The sequence below is a fragment of the Hypomesus transpacificus genome, chromosome 13 (assembly GCF_021917145.1).
Source record: "Hypomesus transpacificus isolate Combined female chromosome 13, fHypTra1, whole genome shotgun sequence".
In the NCBI taxonomy this organism is placed as follows: Eukaryota; Metazoa; Chordata; class Actinopteri; order Osmeriformes; family Osmeridae; genus Hypomesus; species Hypomesus transpacificus.
The window spans coordinates 11,419,760-11,437,516 of record NC_061072.1 but is presented as its reverse complement, the minus strand read 5'-3'; the positions used below and the strand labels follow the sequence as shown (position 1 = coordinate 11,437,516).

General features: G+C 47.2%; 1 protein-coding gene across 1 annotated transcript in view; it reads right to left on the bottom strand.

Moving 5' to 3' along the window:
* Positions 1-133: 133 nt before the first annotated feature.
* The window catches only part of fmn2b (formin 2b), a 43,522-nt gene continuing 25,898 nt past the window's right edge, over positions 134-17,757 (bottom strand). The window contains 10 exon segments of the mRNA XM_047032798.1: positions 134-1,300; positions 1,460-1,541; positions 7,260-7,409; positions 8,075-8,126; positions 11,754-11,846; positions 15,415-15,535; positions 16,017-16,076; positions 16,506-16,652; positions 16,803-16,932; positions 17,029-17,120. Of these exon segments, the coding sequence (XP_046888754.1) occupies positions 1,274-1,300; positions 1,460-1,541; positions 7,260-7,409; positions 8,075-8,126; positions 11,754-11,846; positions 15,415-15,535; positions 16,017-16,076; positions 16,506-16,652; positions 16,803-16,932; positions 17,029-17,120 (954 nt within the window). The 3' untranslated portion in view covers positions 134-1,273.

Here is a 17,757-nt window from a genome sequence, read left to right as displayed (position 1 = left end):
TTATAGAGATTATATCAAATGGTACAATAAAATAATTTATATATCTAGAAGTATGAATAAATTATAAACTGAATCTAGTAATTGTGTTCATTTTTTGCCTTTGAGTAACTGGTAGTAATCAAAGGTGAGTAAAGTTTGACTGATTTATTTTGCCACTCCACTGTTCAGAAACTGCAATCTATTAAAATGAGATCAGAAAACATGAAACCAAATAAAATGCTGAATTTATTCATCCTTTTATTTTACATAAATTACACTGCTCCCGAACCGAAACAAAAGATCTGGTTGATACAAACACTTATTGCACATGGAGGATTCAAACCTCAAACAAATCCAGGATTGTTAAGTGATTGACATGCTGGGCACAGAACACAACATTAACAAAGTAATGTTACACATTTGAATACTACTTTACATTGATAAAATCATTGAATAGCATTTTTAAATATATATTTTGCAACCAAGTCAAGTGTTGTAATTTAAATGCAAAATTAAACATTCCTCTGAATGCCTTCTTACAATGTTAGTGTCCAAAGTAATGTAATAACCTGCCACCCACCCGACTCTCACAAACAAACTTAAGATTCAAAATTAGCATCTCATCTTAAATAAGTGAGTCAGTTATACATTTACGGAGGTTAGGCATTTTCTTTCTCGTACTTTGGATGACACAGATGTACGTTGCCAAAAATTCCATACTTTAGAGCAGATGTGCCTGTACAGCTACGGAAAGCAGTTGACTGCAGTAATTTAGCTGAGCTCAGAGATGGTATGTCCACATTCAGAGTTTTGTTGACTCAAAACCAACTCAGATGAGCTGGATCCTTATTTACTTGGACACAGACTTTTTAATTCATTTTTTAAAACACCTTTGTTTTAAAAATTGTAATCAAGTAGGATTTGAACAACATTGAGATTGAACTGATGTAACTTAAATTGTGGTTTGAATGCAAGATTATTAAAAAAATAATACTGTTGAAGGACCCGACACCCATTGTCATACACTCCTCTGTCTGCTGGTCACTATGCTGTGTCTTATACATCCATATATCTGATAACAGGTTCCTGTTGTCTTGACATTATTTGGACAAATCACAGGATTCCTTGTTGGGTGTGGGTATGGAGAATGAGCACGTTAAGATGATGGAGCAGTACCTCAGAAGCAGACAGAGATTACTGTTCTTGTACAGTTCACCTGCTGGTCCATGCAGTCCAATTGGGCTTAGTCTTTTCCTCATCCTCCTGTCTCCACTGTGCTCCACCAGCCAATCCATCAGATCTTCATACCCAGCTTGGCTTTCTGGAGAAACACAACATAAGTTTAGGCTACAAACTGTTTCCCTGCCGCTAGAGAAAGATGAGACTAGGAGAGACAGAGGAACACAGAACTGAGTCACTCATTGGGAGACGTGTGAGGTGATGTGTATGAGAGAAGAAAGAAATCCTGAGGTGAACGTACGATTCCTGAGGCGTGCTTGGGTTTGACACTGTAGGTGACCTTCTCCTTGGCCTGTCTGAAACACTCCTCTGCTGCTTTCAACCTGAAACACAGAGGACAGAGACACACCCCAAATTAGATGCTCCAGTTTGACGGGAGTTTCTCTCATCTCTCTCTTCTGCATTTAATGTCATCACACTGACCCTGAGGCCAGGTTCAGAACATACTGTGGACACACACACACACACACACAACTCCATCACAACAGATGGGGCCTATGCAAAACCATATCCTTCTTTGCAGGCCCAAACACAGGGTTGTCTAAATCACATTTTTGTCCCAACATCGTGTGAAGCCCCTCCCCCTGACACCCCACACTCTAGTGGTGATGTGATTGGTGCTGCCCTGTGTCCAGGTCAATCTTGTGGTGGGTCGACTGACCCCTGCCAGGTACGGCACCAACCCTGGTACCGGGGGCTTACCGGCCAGCTGCTTACTGGGCTGTTCCCACAAGAGCCACGCCGCACACTCCGAAAAACAACTCTAATCCTCCCCTGGCCCTCGTACCAGCTCTCTCAGGGCCAGCATCCACAACAACACAGGCACAAACATAGATATGACCTGACGTCACCGCTACGCCCTCACATGCATCCACAGCCCTCAGTCTAACCCGGTGAGGGGCAATGGAACGGAGCATCAAAACATGTGCAGGTCACAAGTGAGTATAATCGCCCTTAAATCCCAATGCATCATGCACACGCGTACACACACAGGGTGGGAGAGTGTAATCCTCGTCCAGCCATAATTATGGACCATACACAGTACATACAGTCACACAGAGAGAGAGAGAGAGAGAGAGAGAGAGAGAGAGAGAGAGAGAGAGAGAGAGAGAGAGAGAGAGAGAGAGAGAGAGAGAGAGAGAGAGAGAGAGAGAGAGAGAGAGAGAGAGAGAGAGAGAGAGAGAGAGAGAGAGAGAGAGAGAGAGAGAGAGAGAGAGAGAGAAAGAACAGAGGCAAGAAAGACTGAGAAAGAGGCATCCTCTCGACAGCGTCTAATAGCTAGTGACAGTTCTTTGTGTCGAGACGGTCGTTTCATCTCCGCGGTCGGAAGCTCTCCAATCTGACATGCTCCTCAACCTCAGACACATTTACACAGACAAACAGAATCGATCGACCGGTCTGTTTAGGGTGCCTTAGGAGCGTCGGAAGAGTATAAAAAGAGAGGAGGACGTGAGCAAGGGAGGTCGTGAGGACGATGGGAGAGCAGAAATGAGAAAGTTTGGGGAGGTGGGAGGGCGCCCATGAAAGGGAGGCTGTCTCTCATTTCCCTCAACTCCTAACCATCAAAAGCAGCAACAGGTTTTCTGCAGACCCATAATTGGCAATGTGTTAGTGTGCGAGTCAGCGACTAGCAGCACGTTATTGACACATTGGTGTACACGCCCATGCACGAACGTGCACACACACACACACACACACACACACCACTAGAAGAACTGGGAGCATGTTCCTGACACACTGGCTGCTTTACAAGGAGTGGGCTTTGACGCCAGAGGAAAGTGCTGTGGTCGAGCTTAATCAAAAAAATGATAAGGGATTGTGTGCGTCTGATGTGTACGTGTTTGGTTTTGTGGGTGTTTGTCTGCGGATTGGAAGCCGTGTGCTGCACATGTGCGCATGCGGTTTGTGTTTCAGTCTTCCTTATACGCCATTAGAGATAATCTGGTCAACATGATCTCTTCCAGCACTGTCAAGACAACCACAGACAGCGCTCTCTCTTCATTCCACTGCATCTTCATGAGCCCAGGGTGTCAATAGGATCTAGTTTGCAAGTGAGCACTGCTTACAAACAGTCTGACTGTACATTAGTGTCAATGGCAGTTAAGTCAGACTAGTCCACTCTGACCCAGAAGGCTGGGGCTGGTTGTGGGTCTCTCTGCCTGACTTATGAGGTGGTGGGACGGGCTGAAAGGATAATAGAAGTAGACCCTTATGATCTGTGAAAGCCTGGCCTCACATATTCTCCAATTCCCCTTTCTTATGTTACAAGTAGAAGGCACATTAGCAGCCATTTGGATGCAGATCTTGCAGACAAGTTAAGAAAAAAAAAAAAACTTTAATTCTTAAGAATGAGGGGAGAAGGGAGATTAATCTGGCCACCAAGTGTGCTCTCTCCCCCCTCCGTCATCCTCCCCTATTAAAGACCCCCCTCTCTTTCTCTCCTTTTCGTCTACCCCTCACATCTCGCTTGTGGTTGGCTGTTTATACAGAGCAGAGTTATGAGACCTTGGTAAAGCCCAGGACAGAGGCACATACACATGGTTTGTCAAGTCAGTCAGACAGGTCAGTAGCTACCACTTCATGACTACTTTAAACACCACACTGGAACAACACACCACCACTCCAGATGAGAAGAGAGGAGCGAGAGAGGGAAAGTGACAGGACAATGAGAGTCCCCACTTCCCGCCACTGGCAGAGCTGGAGGAGTGTGTGTGTGTGTTTAAGTGTGTGTGTGTGTTTCTAAGTGTGTGTGTGTGTGTGTCTAAGTGTGTCTGTAAGAGGAAATCAGAGAGAGGGAGGGACAGAGAGAGAGAGGTTAAGGCTATCCAGCGAGCGTGCGTGCGCGCGCATCTGTCTGTCTCTGGAACCAAGGATCTGCCAGGTCCAAATAAGGGCCGGCTCAGGCAGGGTCACGCTCTGTTCCAGAACCTTCTCCGTGTCTGTCTAATGACGGAGGCAGCAGGAGACACACATCCTGACAATTAGCAGTGCAGCAGACGGAGGTCCCTGGGCTGTGAAGGGTTAGCATGAGCAGTCACACATCGACCGTTTCAGAGCGTTTAAGGGTGTGTGTGTGTGAAAGAAAGAGCAAGAAGGACAAAGAGAGGGTTTGAGGGGTTGTGTGTGTGTCCATGTGCCCTGGTGAGTCAGGTCAAAGGCAGACACTAACAGCCTGTCTCCTCCCTCTAATACAGATGTCTGGATAGTTGCTATGATTTGTTTAATCCGCTACACTTCTCAGAAAGCAAACTGACATCCGTTCAGCTTGACTGAGAGAGACGAGACATTGCCTCGACTTCAAAGCAGAGAGGCAGACGATGGTTCATCTCAATAATTCAACATTAGTCTGAAACACTGATGAATTGCAATGATCAATGACAAGGGGAAATAATGTTTTTTGGGACCAGCCAGTGGGTTGTAATAAGGACTTGTGGTTCCCCCTCCTCTAGGAGGCTGTTGGCCTGCCGTCGGAGAGATGAATCTGCTTTGTCACTCAGGATAGACACGGGATGAACACAGGCTCCTCTCCATACTGGCTACACGCACGCGTAAACACATGCACGCAAACACGCATACATACACAGGCTGCTGTCCAAACAAACACGATCCATGTGGGATTCCTGGCCATTCGTTAAACACAGTATCTGGTCAACGTCAATAGCACGACTCGTCCAACTCGTCCAACCAATCAATCGGTTATCAAGCCTTCCATCAATATCAATAGCACACCACATGAAGTGCAGAGCGGTAGAACATGGCTTCACCCATCTGAAATGCAGGATCAAAATAGAACCCATCTGAAATGCAGGATCCAAATAGAACCCATCTGAAATGCAGGATCCGAATAGAACCCAGCAGTGTGCTCCGTGTCTCCGGGCTGGCCTCCTGGCTCCTCAGTGCAGAACTAATTGGCCGTGGCCGGAGCTGACTGTGAGGAGTACAGGTCAGAGCTGTGCCGGGCAGCCTCTGGAGCCCCCCCTCGCTGACGAGGCAGCACACACCGGAGACCCATCTGAGGGGGACGCCATGTCCCGCCGCTGTTTGCTTTAGAAACCACTTCCATCCTCGCCAAGGTAATGCCCTCCAACAATATAGTCAAACAGTGTCCGTTGGGTCCTCTCGCTCTCAATAAGGCCCCCCCACACACCCCAGCACGCACACACACACACGCACACACGCTGAGGAAGGCCTATAGCAGAGGAGCCAAGGCATGTCCTATACATTCCATGGAGGATCAGAGGAACTTGATCTAAACTGGATGCTGTTCTCTGTACAGATGCAGGCTGATAGACATGCCTCTCTGGTTGTGGTTTGAAATGAATAATGTAGAAAGCTCTCCTGTCTTATCGGCGGCTAGCTAGCCATGCAGGCTAATTTGTATTTGTTGACTCTAGGGGCGTTATCGCAAAACCTCATCGGACCACTGGCAGCTACTCGTTCAAGCCAGGTCCTCTTCTCATTACAGAGACTGGAGAGCGAGCTGTGGTTCAGAGACCAGCCTAACCCCCTCCTGCCCTCCCCCCTCTCTCGGTGAATGGGAATGAGGCAGATAGAATCTAATAGTAAACATATGGGCCATGTAATGGGAAGGTGGTGTTCAAAGATGTGTTGGAGTACAGTGGTAGAATACTAATGGGACACCCAGACCTCCCAATACTAGGCCAGACCAGGCCAGAACAGGCCTTCAGAAAGCATAGCAAGCCTAGCACAAGCTCGTCTTTCAGCCAAACCAACCTTTTATCTTATTGAACACTTAAGCTGAGTTGACTTGCTTCAGATCATCAAGACATTGTGGCCACCAACTTTGATCTCTCAAAAGAGCTGTGGGTAGAGACCAGGATAATGGGATAATGGCAGAGCATCTCACCTGAAAGACTAGAGTTTATGGTATTCTGGTTGACCGGAACAAGAGATCTGAAATAACCACAGCTTCATAATGATCTAAAACACACTGCCATGATGTGTTAGAGACAACACATCTCAGTGAGACTAGATCCAACCTGCTACTTAGGTGTGTGAGTGTTTAAGAGAGTGTGTGTGTGTGTGTGTGTGTGTGAGAGAGAGAGTGTGTGGTTGAGTGTCTCTCAACTGCAAACAAGAAGATTCATTTCTGCCATCAGGAGTACCTAATGTGAGGAATTCTGCTGCATCCACCATCACCTGTCACAACAAAGGCCCTCTCCATCACTCACTCCAAGGTGTAACAAATTTGACCTTAGTCAAGCTGCAGTATTTTTCAGCCTCCTCTGACAGATAGCTTGCCAGGGAGGGGGAGAGAGATTCCAGAGAGGGGGGAGAGTTGGGAGGGAAAGAGAATGGAGGAAGGAAAGAAGATGAGGAGGAAGAGAGGGAGGCGAAAGAATAGTGGAGAGGATAGAGGAGGCAGAGGAAGGAGGAGGGGGATGGTGAGGGAGAAAGAGGGAAAAGGAGAGAGGTGAAGAGAGGAGGCGAGGTATGTTCTCCAAGCTGCCGGTTTTATAGCCAACAACTGTATGTAGGTAGAAAGAGGATGGCATGCCTGGATATGAGAGATTCAGTATCAGGTCACATTAAATTAAACTTCGAGCAGTGATCTACAAGGACAGACAGACAGACAAAGCTCTCCTAATCACTCTTCATCTGACGGAAAATAAATGTTGAGACAACTTGGCACAACTAAAGATAAAGTGGAGAATGGAGGATCACAAGCCCACATGCACCCAGCTAGGAAAGCACTTTGGGGGCAGCACATTCCTTTTATTAGATCCTGGAAGTGGAATATGCATGGCGGCCGAAATCCAAATGCCGTGTGAGAATTCCTGATCGAAGACTGTGCTGGAAACAAGTTGTGCTCATTCTTCAGCATTCACTGTGAAGCAGAGGTGCTTTCACAACACTGATGGATAATGAGGACCTAAGTCAATATTCCTTGTTGAAATTCAAGCTGCAATATATTTTTCTCTCATGAGAATCACTGGCATGACTTGTGGGTAGAAAACCATGCTTAGCCCGACTTGTAAAGCAACCAAAGTGAGCTATGGTCGATCTCAAGAGAGCCATACCTTTCCTGTAGGATCAGCTTGTTCTCCTTCTTCCACAGCTCTTTGAAGTCTGAGGAGAATTCGTGCCACACAGAGAAGAAGGTGTGGGGAGAAACCTCCTTCTCGCCCATCTTGGCCTTTACCGAGAAGAACACGGTCAGCTCCAGGAAGCTTCAAGAACAAAAAGACAATGCTCAGGAATTTCAGTGCCCATTTTACAAGCAGCATAATGAAAAATTGATTGTATTGTTACATATCAAAGACACGATAAACCACGTTCTTGAAAAGAAAAAAATCCTCAAACACCAATAGACTATTGTTGAATGTCAAGATGCCTGTCTGAGTGCTAACATGATGCCACAACACCGTTTAGTTCAACCAGAGTCGACCAAAATTAAAGCCATATTCTCTGAAAAACACTTATTGGATCCTTATTTAACTTAATTAAAAGGCTTTGGAAAGTGTTTTGACTGCACGTCACACCCCATTTTGAAATAGCCTGATCTGCAGAGCCAACCTGTCTGTGTCTGACAGAGAACATTCTGGTTTACAAACTCCACATTAAGGGGAACAGGCTCGATTCCATAAACATGAGTCGATTCATACTGCATGCACCATGTGGATAACTGGAGTGGTGTTGCTACAGCATCCATCCAGAGCGGACTGAGGGACAGTCAGAAGGTAGACTGAGGGACAGTCAGAAGGTAGACTGAGGGACAGTCAGAAGGTAGCATGAGGGACAGTCAGAAGGTAGCATGAGGGACAGTCAGAAGGTAGACTAAGGGACAGTCAGAAGGTAGACTGAGGGACAGTCAGAAGGTAGAGGGGGTCCTCACATCTTGTGCGTCCCGTTGAGCTGCGTCTCCTGAGCCTCCAGTTCACATTTGGCTGAAAGAAAAAAAAACAAACAGAATAACGTGAATTCTATATGTACTTTGTTAGTCTGTGCGTATCGAATCAGGGTTACCAGGGTTAGGTAGATGACTTCTGACCGTATTGGCTCAGGAACAGGAGAGAGAGACAGTGTGTGTGTGCGGTGTGGGGAGAGACAGTCCAATTATATAATCTAAGAAATTGAACCAAAGTCCTTCAACCCCGATGCCCCCTCACCCCCAAAAACACACACAACCCCATCACATCCATAGACCCCTCTCTGCTCCCCAGCTCCAGCTTTCATCCAGGACCAGGCCCAGCCATAACAACCCTCCCCTGCTCCCCTCCGCCTCCTACCCAGGGAGGCAGGGATCTGTGGGGCCTGGACAGACATGAGGTCTCCCCTCCAGCCCTGATCTACGGTCCTCCCTACCTGGGGAATATCAAATCAGGCTTGGGTAATTGAAGCCAGAGCCACATCTGAGCTCCAAAGACATGGCCAAAGAGGAGATATGTGGCTTCCAACACTAAATCTCTTCTATTGATCTTGTAGCATGAGGTATCTATTGTTACCGGACAGTTAATCAGAGAGTGAAAGTTAGCAGTGAAGGATCCTGGAGTATTGGGGCTAATTGTTGGTTGTTTGTGTTTTCACTGTGAATTAGCTATGTTTATGGTAGATTTTGTAAGTCACAATCTATTTAATAAAGCATGCTGGCTTGCTCGACCACATTTTTTCCCCACAGTTCGTCTCTGAATTATTGAACCCTGTGATTTGCTGGAGTAAGATAGGCCTAGCCTGCCGCTTTTCACTGGAGCAGAAACAGCAGCTTGGTGCCGTGTGGGGAAACCTACACGAACGCACTGGAGCCAAAGCAATCGGCACCAACAACACTGGAAGTATTACATTATTGTCCGTCTCTCAATGAAAAACAGACGCTGTGTGTCCCGGCAGCACAACACAGTGTTCTTTCTTCGGTGTTCTGAGGGATTCTGACCCGTGAACGTGCTCTCTCCCTGGCAGGAATGTTCTGGAAACAGTAGAGGAAAAGAAGAGGCGGGGAACAACGTCCCCTAGACAAAACATGGCCGCTCCGTCGGGGTCTGCTTTCACTTGGGGCCTACAGCTAGGTGGCATACCCCAGCGCCCGCCTGCTCAGTCAGCGGGCTTCACGGTCAGGTAGTAACCACTGTTGACACTGTGGAGCAGAGACAACCACCACAGACACCACTTAGATATGACAAGGGCTGTCAAACAGGGCAGGCTGGGAGGGGGCCGGCCGGAATGGGCCTGCAGTCAGCTGCTCCTGGTGGCGTCAGCTCAGACTGCTGGAGACCCTGGCGCTCTAACATCAAATAGCCTCCTCTAACTGTCTAGCTGTACCCGGGAGAGGAGACTCCCACAAAGACAGAACTCCTGTGTCTGTGTGTGTGAATACATTGTAATGTAGAAGCCAGGGCTACGGTACATGTGCAACAGTTTAAATCCATTTCAATATTACGTGCGTTTCTGGATAACAGCGTCTTTAAAGCTCATAAGGACACTCCCACAGGTGATTACCCAGAGTGCACTTCTTCCATCAGCCGGACACACTCAAACAGCCGCGCACAAATGGAGGGAAATGACACGCGAGTCAAAGAGATGACTGTGGCTGTTTGTTTGGATGTCAAGCTTGGATCCTCTCAGGCGCTGAGCAGGGCAAGGTTCTGGAGACGTCTCCTCGCCTCGACCAGCAGAACCATGCGCACCGTGCGTTTATTTAGCTTCTCTGACACGCTTACAGTGAGTGAGAGAATGAGAGAGAGAGACACAAAGAGACAGACAAGGGGAAGATGGAGACAGTGAGTATTAAAGACAGAGAATGAGTTATAAAGAGAGCATTTGATGCAGACCTGAAAAATAAGGAGAGAAGAGAAAGAGAGCAGGATGAGCTGACAGAAGGAGAGAGACAGAGTGCTTGAGAGGGGGAGAGATAAAATGTACAGTACATGAGAAAGTATGCATCGTGCGGACCAGCAACCAATCAGCATTCTGGGAGCCGGGGAGGCTGGGGGGGAAACGGGGTTTCCTGGGGGGCTGAGCAGGGGCGTTAGGGGTCAGCTGCTGGGGTGCTCATTGACAAATTGAGCCCAGTTGTGGGGAAGAGACTCCACAGAGCAGGCCCTGCAGGCTCTCTCCCTCTCTGGGCTTCTGGTGTCGAGGGGAACTCGTGGTACTGGAGTGTGTGTGTGTTGAGTGTGTGTGCCATGTGTGTTTGTGGAGGCAGAGATTGGGAGGGGTAACGTGTCAGAGAAGGGATTGAAGAATTAAGCTGAGGAGAGGTAGTGCTTATGGGGGAGGGTGGGGGGGGGGTCGAGTAGACAGCCCAGGGGTTAAAGCCTGTCACCTTTCTCTCCTTCTCCCACCCTCACCCCAGGTCCTTATGGGTCACCCTCCCAGATTAGCATCCACACAGGGCGATCGAAATCCGCTGCTGGGCTGGCACCAGGTCACCGGGTCACGACACATTATCCAAACGCGTTAAGTGGCGTGGCAGCAGCAGCATCCTCAACAGACTAATCACAGCCAGACCCCCACACACACAGTCCCCCCCTTCACAAACTCTCAGATCCTCCCTCTCTCTCTCTCTCTCTCACACACACACACACACAGAAAGAGACCCACCCCCTCACACAAATGTATGCACAGATTATTCCCACACACACACACACACGACCACCATACACACTCGCCAGAATGTTGTTGTCACTTTGATTTATACATGCTCTGGATTCATGTCAGTGATTCCCCGCTCCAGGGGTCACCGACAAGAAAACCCTTAGAAGAAACGAGAGGTGAGGAACGCCAGGAATGCTCTGCCATTCAAACAATCAAGAGATAATGATGGGAGATAATGATGAAAAGGTTAACTGTGTGACATTCGGGTGAGTGAACCCAACGTGACAGGATCTAGGTTGAAATATCTACGCCAAACGTCTTCAAACTGAAGGGTGTGAACGCAGATCTGCTCTTTGCCGGCGAGTGTTGGTGTTAATGGGCGACGGCAGTGTGTGCAGGCGACTGTATATGCAGAACATATCTGGGCTATGCCTTTCATGTCTTACCACATGTACTGCAACATCAATGGATCGCAACATCAAAAAAGTCTGAGAGTCTGGCTAACCGAGACCAGCTCCAAACAGCCTCCCTTTCTTCCTCCTCCTCTGCCACAAATCCTAATACTCCACTGGTGGTGTCATGGAGACGGGCAGTCAGACCGACCAGAAGCGTGTGTCTGTCTGTTGTAGTTGACAGAAGCCATTATGTAATGTGCCGTTTCAGTGACATGTCCCTCCCCCTACAGACACACATACACACACACGCGCAGTCTAGTCTAGTACACCTACTCAGTCCATTAAACAAAGTGGAGACTCATCTGTGGCCTGTGAACACTGGACATCACCTCACCAGCCACAGACCAAGACTTGGCCGCCAAGGAAAGAGCTTCCCCACTTCTGCTCCATACTGCTATCCCTCCAGTGGAACAGACTCACAGCTGTAGGCCACAGAACTAATGCTTCACATCCTTTCATAGGCAATGAGGCCCAAACGTGTGTGTGTGTGTTTCATGTTTGGGTGTACGTGTTTTCTCCTCTGCTCACCTTGACTGATGAATTCATCCATCTTGTCCTTGAAGGGCTGCAGATGTTCTTCCGACGACACCTTGCACACCTTCTCCACCTCTGAAGTGCATGCTGGAACGACAAAGGAACGGAGACCAACATCAAGAACACACTTCGAGTAACAAAGAAAACAAACTACAGAATACAGAACAAGACATAGCATATTTAAGTAAATACAGAGAAGTACTTCCAGTATATATGTTACAGTTCTGGGGAAGTACTACTGGGCAAGTCACATTTATACCACCTGAATCCCTTTTTCATTTAACAGTTATCTTCTTTTACTATTTTGTAATGTCAGTCTTCTTTTGTTTTGACAGAAGAGAGATGAACAGAAAAGACGGAAAAGTGCATGGAGGAATGTTCCTGCAAAGCCAATAAGTCAATTACATTCCACTCCATTCACCTGTAACCCCTTCAACACACACAGGCAAGCACACACCGTTCACAGAGAGAAGACTGATGTCCTCTTCCTGCAGAATCTTGGAATTCTGGAACTTCCATGACGTTCAGACAGTCACGTAACAATCAGTGGCCATGATGGATTAGATCTGTCCCTGCTTGGCCTGGTCTGGCCCGGCCTGGCCACATGCCAATCTAAATGCCATCTGGACTATTACAGACCACTTAGTTGACCTGTGGTCAGGCAGTGCCGCATAGTTGGGGTTACCTAGTTAACATGGCCCCCAGCCTCTACTTTAGCTTTCCCTCCAGCCTCAAGCCTCAGCCTCAGTCTCAACTCCAGCTCCAGCTCCAGCTTCAAACTGTAGTCTAGCTCCAGACCCAGGTCTCAATCCAGTTTCACATCCTAATCTAGCCCCAGGTTTCAATCCAGTTTCACACCCTACTGTAGCCCCAGGTTTCAATCCAGTTTCAACTCCTAGTCTAGCCCCAGCCCCAGCCCCAGCCTCTCTCCACATGTGCTGCTGTCTACTTTCACCACTGCCCCAGACCTCAGCGCTAACAGATGGAACCACTGATATGGAGGAGACTGTCAGAATGACAGCAGGCTAGATGCCATTCATCTAGATAATATTACACTGTGTTGAAATAAAAAAACTCAAATGGATATAGTCACAGAAAGATGAGCTGGGGGAGAAAGAAGGAGAGAGACCAAGGGAGAACATGACAGAAACCCACAGACAAAGAAAAAGACTAAAAAGTGAAACAGACTCTTTGCAGGCATGAAAACCAATTGCTTTCTCTCAGAACTGTTGATTGATAAGGGCTAGTCAACAAACAAAAAAAAAAACATTCCATAAAAACACGACCCACTTTCTCAGACACCCAAATGAGAATGACAGAGCCACACTAAGACGATTGTCGTATTTGAACTATATATGACACTGTCATAATGACAGAGAAGCAAAGAAACAGCTTGACCCCAACCCCCCCCACACACACTTTCCTCACCCCCTGTCTGCGTATATAGGCTCATATACAGGCCCATATTCTTATGAGAGTTTTCATTTACACTCACTAGGCTTAAGCATGACGTTTTCTGGTCCCAGCATTTACAAAAATCCCCCCGTCTTGCTCCCTCTCTCTGTCCGGACCACCAGAGCACCCCGGCATGAGAGAGCAAGGGCCCCCGTTTGTTTGTTTTGACAGCCTAACAAGTGAACATCCTCCAGGGCCTACAGGCTAACCCTGCAGTTTAACCCCCAGAGAGGGAGCTCATCCTGGGGCTGAGGGCAGCGCCAACTGGGCGCTGGGTCATACACTCTGGAGATGCCCTGTCTATCCTGTCTAAACAAACTCAAGTCCTTCTCTTTAATATCATTAAAAACACTCAAAACACTTCTTTTGAAGTGAGCAAGTCTTACAATGTAGTACTGTAAGCAGTCTGTCAGGGTATGGGTGTGTGCATGTGTCTGTGAGTGAGTGAAAGAGTGTGTGTGTGTGTGAGAGCCTAATTGGTCGAGCCAATTACTGCCAAGGAGGGTATGCAGGAAATGACCTGCCCTCTCAGCGAAGCATGTGACCAGCTCCAGGAGATACTGCACCTCTGACTCACTTCGCTGGCTGGACACGAGGCATGAGGGCTCTTTGTGTTTGAGTCGAGTGCTCACCAACACACACACACACACACACACACACACACACACACACACACACACACAGGAAGCTGAGAATGAGTAACGAGAATAAAAGGTTGATTCAAAGAATGCTAAACAGACATGGAGAGATTGCCATTTTCAACGCATCAACAACTTCCAGCCTTGTAATGACTGACCTTGGGTAATCAGCTGCTGATTGAACTGTGTTCAAAGCCTCGTTTCCCAGCCAACTCTCCAGACTCTAATCATATCAATATTGATGGAAGTAGATTTATTGTCATTTGGCCCAAGGTCCTAGGTCAGACAACTGGATAATTTGAGAAATAGTCCAACCATGCATTCTTTATATCATGAATATAAGAGAAGCAAGACAATGATTTACTTCTCAACTCAGATTCACACAACCACTGGATGAAGAGAGATAACATCACATAGTGTGTACATTATTATATGCATTACATTAAATGTATACTTTTCTAAACTAGGAGAGAAGATGGTAAAGCCATCAAAGAGGTGACCATAATGTAGTTAGGGCGGGGGACCAGGGAAGAGACTGGGAGAGAGTTGGAGAGCAGGTGATCCAACAGGAACTCGGTTGCAGGAAGAAGTTCTGCTGAGCTTGTCACAGCAGGGTCTCCATAAGAACGCTGATAACTCAGGCTTGATTGGGTGGGAGGCCAGGAGAGCCAATCAAAAGTCCTGGACCACAAACACAGAGCCCCTACCCCACTCCATATATACTTGTCAGATGTAAATGTACTGTAGTGGAATAAAGCATGCACATAACTTAAAGCTTTCTCAAAAACATGACTATATTAGCATATCATCTCAGAAATCTACCCCAGTAGAACATTACACATGTAAAAACTTTGTGGTGCGGGCTATTGTTACTGTATAACACCTTGGGCTAACGTGTGCCTTGTCTGGAAAACAGTCAAAGACTTCTGACTTTTCCTTTGAAAAAGTAACAAAAAAAAAAAGGAAAAAAAAAAGAACGAAAAGCCTCTAACATGCAGATGTTTTGGATCAAGCTTTACAGAGGACCTAAACACAACCAGGAGCGGGGGCCTTGGGGGGGGGGGGGGCGGCATGCAAAGCCCATTCGATGCTACTGATACAGTGACAGTCCTCTGGATCTGTCTGGCCTCAAATGTTTATGCTAACACAGACTGAACTTTGTCACTTCAGATGATCAAGGCTCTCCACCCCACCACCAGGTCCTCTCCTAACCCAACAGAGTCCTTAAGTCTACCCACAGAGACACCAGAACCTTCATACCAAACACCTGGATTACTCAGGAGTACTGGATTGTTGCACAGTAGCCAGGGATGAGGCAATGTCTCACAATCTCACCGCCTCACTTAGCCCTTAGTCTGTAAATCTCTAATAAATCACTGAGGTAGGCTACGGAGGCTATCTGTGCATCTGTAGTAGACAGTAGAGCCCCAGCTCAGACAGGTCCCCAAAAAAGACCAGTGTCCAGGGCTTGGATAGATCCCAAAGAGAGATCCCTGTCCAGGCCTTGGACATGTCCCAAAGAGAGACCAGTGTCCAGAGGTCAGAGAGATATTACAACGTACCACGCAGGTCCTTCCTCAGACGGGATAGATCCTTCTGGAAGTCCTCAAACTTCATCTGGGAGGCCTGGAACAGGTCCTGGGGCTCAGGGAGAGGGTAGACACACGTCTCTCTGCCAGCGTCCTGCCAACACACATCCAAGTTATTTTGTACACCAATTACCTTTATACGCCAAAAAAAAAACCTGGATCCAAAATCACATTTCTTTTGGACACTGAAACATCTCTTGTACATGGTGTGTGTGTGTGTGTGTGTATGCATGTGTGTGTATGCATGTGTGTGCACATGTAGGTTGAGGTTGTGCTTGGCTCCGTTCGAATTGCTACAGTTTTGTATAGCTAAACACCTTATTTACAACAGGCAGTCTTTGGATGTGCTGCCAGCGGTAACTGCCTACAGGCCAGCAGAACAGAGCAGAGCGGAGCAGAGAGCATTAGTTAGAGCAGAAAATAAAGGAGGGAAAATAAATAACATTTAACAACATTCTTTCACCCTCTCTCTCTCCACACTTCCCAAGACATTAGAGAGCAGCGCGTCTGAAACATGTATCCCTGGTTGAAGGCTGGGAGTCTGGGACGCGAACATGAACAGGTTGAGGACTCACCTCGTCAAAGTGCCTGAGATAGTAAGCCACAATGTAGGACAGAAGACTTCGCATGTTGTCCTGTGATTTGAAAAGAAACAGCACAAAGTAACTACTTACAATTATGTGCAAACAAACAGGTCTAATTCTCTAGCTTTGCTAGCCTGGATTCTGTGGCGCTGGGTTTCACCAACGCTCAGTGATGAGGATGCAGGCTCAGTGATGAGGATGCAGGCTCAGTGATGAGGATGCGGGCTCAGTGATGAGGATGCAGGCTCAGTGATGAGGATGCAGGCTCAGGTATGAGGATGCGGGCTCAGTGATGAGGATGGGGGCTCAGTGATGAGGATGCAGGCTCAGTGATGAGGATGCAGGCTCAGTGATGAGGATGCAGGCTCAGTGATGAGGATGCAGGCTCAGTGATGAGGATGCAGGCTCAGTGATGAGGATGCAGGCTCAGTGATGAGGATGCAGGCTCAGTGATGAGGATGCAGGCTCAGTGCCACTCACACTGCTCTTCACGTCCTTGAGCTTGGGCAGGATGTCCAGGTTGAAGCCATCCGCCTGGCCTCTGGTCCGGTTCCCTCCATTCATGAAGTTCCCAAAGGCCAGAACCAGACCCAGCACCTTCATCACCCCGTTTCCACTCTGTAGGATCTGGTGTGTGTGGGGGAGGGGGGGGGTGGGGAGGGAAAATGTATGAATGTGGAAAAGAGAGGAAGGATGACAGAGATAAGAGAGGAATTGGTGAATTTGACAAGGGCAAAAAGTACACACGATAATTTGCACACACAAACACACACTTACAGTGCAGGCTCTTTGTAGGATTTCTAGCTTGCGGTGGATGGAGGAGCTGCACTCAGAGAAGGTGGACTGGAAGAGGATACAGAAGACCCTGCCTGAAAAGTTTGGGATCTCAGAGAGCTGGAACAGAAACCTGGGATGGAGGAGAGAAGGAGATGAGCGGGACCTTCCACTAGCCTTCAGATTCTACTCACTGGAATGTTTGGACAAGGAAGTATGGTGGTCTTACTGTTCAGGCTTATCCAGGGGCTTGGCGTTATCTTTGTCTTTGGAGGATTTGATGTGCTTTTCAATCTTATCCATCTCATCTTGTTGTGCTCTCTGTGGAGAAGAAAAAACAAAACAATAACTGCTGTATCAGCAGGAATGTTTTAAAGGACACATGATTGGTAATCCGGATGTAATTGTAAGATCTTTATTAGGGGTTTGGGGTCAAAGATTATGCAATCTAGATACGAGAAATAGTAAACAACACAATATATCATAATTCACTCTTCCTGGAATGGCGAACTAGGACCACGACATAAGACTATGGTAGACTGACAACAACATTATTGAGGTTTAGCATTTAAACACTTTTACCAGAAAAGCTTTTTGATCCTGCCGCCCAAACTATTGTGTACAAGCCAACAACTCCAGAACAAACATTTCCTTGCTGAGGGGACTTAAGAGGAAAACCAAAGCAATAAAAGAGGAGAGAAGCCACAATGTCTAAAGTGTTTCCTTCTCTCAGCATTCTATAGCACAACTGAGAATGTGGTTAACCCTTAATTATACAAAACATTGAATCGTTCTTTGACATCAGGAGGGCCGGTGTAGCACGGTCCCCATAGAACACTGGGCTTGTCATACACAAGATATGAGCATTTACACACTTGACAAATAAACAAATGAATGGTTCAAAACAGACTCAAAACAAGAGACCAAACCAAAACACCTAAACAGCCTACGAGTGATG